Genomic DNA, 3126 nt, shown 5'->3' with positions numbered 1-3126 from the left:
TTTTTATTGAATGTGAGAGCATTTTGCTGTGAAGTGACCTGTAAGTATTGTAAACATTTCTATCAATTGCTTTTAATTGACAAACCAGTCAGATTAAGCAAAATTTACCTTTATTCAGGGTTGCAGATTTCACGTTTTTCACTGTTCATACAGATTAATGAATAAAGTTTCTGTTCCACTCTGACATTGCAGTACTTGGCTATAAAGTTCATTCATCCACAGATATCTTCACTGTCAGTTACATATCACTTGATTAGGGCTGCAACTAATGATTCTCTTCATCATCAATAATCATTTAGACAGAAAAATATCAGAGTTTTAAGATGACATCTTTAAATGTCTTGTTTTGTCAAAAAATCTCAAAAGAATCACTTTTATATAACATAAAACAGAGAAAAGAGGAAAAATTTTCCCATCTTCCAGTTGTAAAACAAATACAATGACAGAAGTGAGGAGTGTTGTGGACATTTACATCATAGTAGCACACCTCCCTACTCAACACAATGGCCGCGACAGGGCACAATGAAATATCCCTGACTTACAGAGATGAAGTGATGGCTTCTCTTAAGTGAAAATATAAGTTCACAGCTTGGTAGGGATCTCTTGGCAGAGTCAGATGAGACTCTGCCATTAAGATGTTGCAGAGTTCATTCACATCTGAATCACATGGTATCGCCCGGCGAAAGACGCATTCTTCTTTGCACAGCTGAAGATATTCATCTTCAACAGGGGAAAGGAAGTCTCTGGTCCCATAGAGTTGAGGTAATGCATACATCACATTGGGCCGACCACTGGGGATGTTATTTGATGGTCTGATGGTGTGTGCATTCCAAACCTGTGCAGTGTCATCCAACTCATCCTGTTAAAAAGAATATACAAAATACAATTAGGAAGAACTGTACATACATGTACACTTAAATTGTGCCAAAAAAAAAAAATGTATCCACAATTCTGTCTCTCCTCCTCCCTCCATCCTTCCTGTCTCTTTCCTCACCTCCTGTCTCTATCCTCCCTCAGTCTCTCTCTCCTCCCTCCTCCTCCCTCCATCCTTCCTGTCTCTTTCCTCACTTCCTGTCTCTATCCTCCCTCAGTCTCTCTCTCCTCCCTCCATCTTTCCTGTCTCTTTCCTCACCTCCTGTCTCTCTCCTCCCTCAGTCTCTCTCTCCTCCCTCCTCCTCCCTCCATCCTTCTTGTCTCTTTCCTCACCTCCTGTCTCTTTCCTCCCTCAGTCTCTCTCTCCTCCCTCCTTCTCCCTCCATCTTTCCTGTCTCTTTCCTCACCTCCTGTCTCTCTCCTCCCTCAGTCTCTCTCTCCTCCCTCCTCCTCCCTCTATCTTTCCTGTCTCTTTCCTCACCTCCTGTCTCTCTCCTCCCTCAGTCTCTCCTCCCTCCTCCTCCCTCCATCCTTCCTGTCTCTTTCCTCACTTCCTGTCTCTATCCTCCCTCAGTCTCTCTCTCCTCCCTCCATCTTTCCTGTCTCTTTCCTCACCTCCTGTCTCTCTCCTCCCTCAGTCTCTCTCTCCTCCCTCCTCCTCTCTCCATCCTTCCTGTCTCTTTCCTCACCTCCTGTCTCTCTCCTCCCTCAGTCTCTCTCTCCTCCCTCCATCCTTCCTGTCTCTTTCCTCCTCCCTATCTCTCTCTCTCTCTCTCTCTCTCTCTCTCTCTCTCTCTCACACACACACACACACACACACACACACACACACACACTCACTCTCTCTCTCTCTCTCACCTGGATGAGTCCCATGCAACAAAATTGAAGGATGGCCTTGTCCAGAAACCCGCCGTCAAAAAACCCGTTGTCTCTGATGTCTGCAAACAAGGACAACCAGAACTCCACACACTGGTTGCGGAGAACACCCCACCAATATTCGATCCGTTGATTGGCGGTGCTAGCTCCCTCCAAATAGCTGTCAAAAGTGCCGTCTGGATGAATGGGGACGAGGAACCGCTGAAAGCGTCGAACATGGCCGTTTTCGGTCCCGAGATCGCCTCTCACAATCCTTGGACAGCCTCCTAAACGTTGCACTGCTTCAACGTAGTAACCTCCGATCAACTTTGGGTCACTATTCGTGGTGTAGGCATTAAGCCAGATTATTTTCCTAGAAAAACCGTCGATGCTTCCGTTGATACAAAATCCATATGGCTTCAGTTTATCATACGAGTCAATGTGCCAAATGAAGTTAGGACCTCTCGAGAAGTAGCGCCGTCGTCGTAAACGTCCTGCTTGCCTTAGCGACACTCCTCTGGGATCCAGCTCCTTCAACACCAACCGCACATCCTCCTTCTTTACCCGTAGTCCATGTTCTCGACACTTTGCGTACATCCACCGGTACCCGTGAAGCTGGCCAGAGTACTGTAGTTGGTTGCTGATGAATTCAACCAGGACTGCAAGATCACAGTACTCTTTACGACGAGAAAGTCCCCTCGCGCTGAGTAATCTTTTCAGATGTCTCTCACTTATGTCAAAGCCATGTCTCCGGCCAAGAACTGATTTAATATCTTTGTATGTGAGGCCAATACCAAAATAAAAATCAATAAACTTCTCCCACGGATGATGTGTGTATTCCTCCATCTTTGTGTGTCTGTTTTACTTCCGGTTCATTGACGCTACTTAAAAAAAAAAACAATCTTTGCGAGATCTCGCAAAAATAAATGCGAGATCTCGCAATTGTTTTGCGAGATCTCGCAATTATTTTGCGAGATCTCGCAATTATTTTGCGAGATCTCGCAATTGTTTTGCGAGATCTCGCAATTGTTTTGCGAGATCTCGCATCCTTTTTTTTTTTTTCACCCACCAATATTTTTTTACCTCCATGTCCCTTTAGGGGCTCCGTAGTTTTGACATTCAAACACCTATTTTTCAATCAAAGTGAAAAAAGTTTTGAAGCCTCTTTTTTGAAACCTCTTTTTTGAAGCCTCTTTTTTGGAGCCTCTTTTTTGGAGCCTCTTTTTTGAAGCATGTTTTTTGATTGAATCATTTTGACACAAACGTCCCGCAGTGGGCGGATGCTTCTCCATTGGTCGGGCATATTTGAGTGACAGGTGTCCACACCAATGACAAATCTCTCCAGAAGAAGCTGGAAGCTGGAAGCTAGCTGCTTCTGTGTGCGGGGAAGTCAGTTGC

At 44.9% G+C, this 3126-nt stretch overlaps 1 protein-coding gene across 1 annotated transcript; it reads right to left on the bottom strand.

Moving 5' to 3' along the window:
- Positions 1-476: 476 nt before the first annotated feature.
- Positions 477-2563, bottom strand: LOC115385709 (uncharacterized). The gene is made up of 2 exons (XM_030087768.1): positions 1732-2563; positions 477-859 (listed from the first exon to the last, which is right to left on the bottom strand). The coding sequence occupies exons 1-2, from the start codon at positions 2323-2325 to the stop codon at positions 539-541; spliced, it is 915 nt and encodes a 304-aa protein (XP_029943628.1). The 5' UTR covers positions 2326-2563; the 3' UTR covers positions 477-538.
- Between the last annotated feature and the right edge of the window lie 563 nt (positions 2564-3126).

Source organism: Salarias fasciatus, unplaced genomic scaffold (genome assembly GCF_902148845.1).
Source record: "Salarias fasciatus unplaced genomic scaffold, fSalaFa1.1, whole genome shotgun sequence".
In the NCBI taxonomy this organism is placed as follows: Eukaryota; Metazoa; Chordata; class Actinopteri; order Blenniiformes; family Blenniidae; genus Salarias; species Salarias fasciatus.
The sequence above is the reverse complement of the archived record's forward strand: the minus strand, read 5'-3'. Positions and strand labels throughout refer to the sequence as shown.

Excerpts from the sequence above, each read along its gene's own strand:
- LOC115385709 (XM_030087768.1), bottom strand. The coding sequence starts at position 2,325 with ATGTACGCAAAGTGTCGAGAACATGGACTACGGGTAAAGAAGGAGGAT. Across the intron at positions 860-1,731 it reads GTTGCATGGGACTCATCCAG|GATGAGTTGGATGACACTGC; the intron begins GTGAGAGAGAGA and ends TCTTTTTAACAG.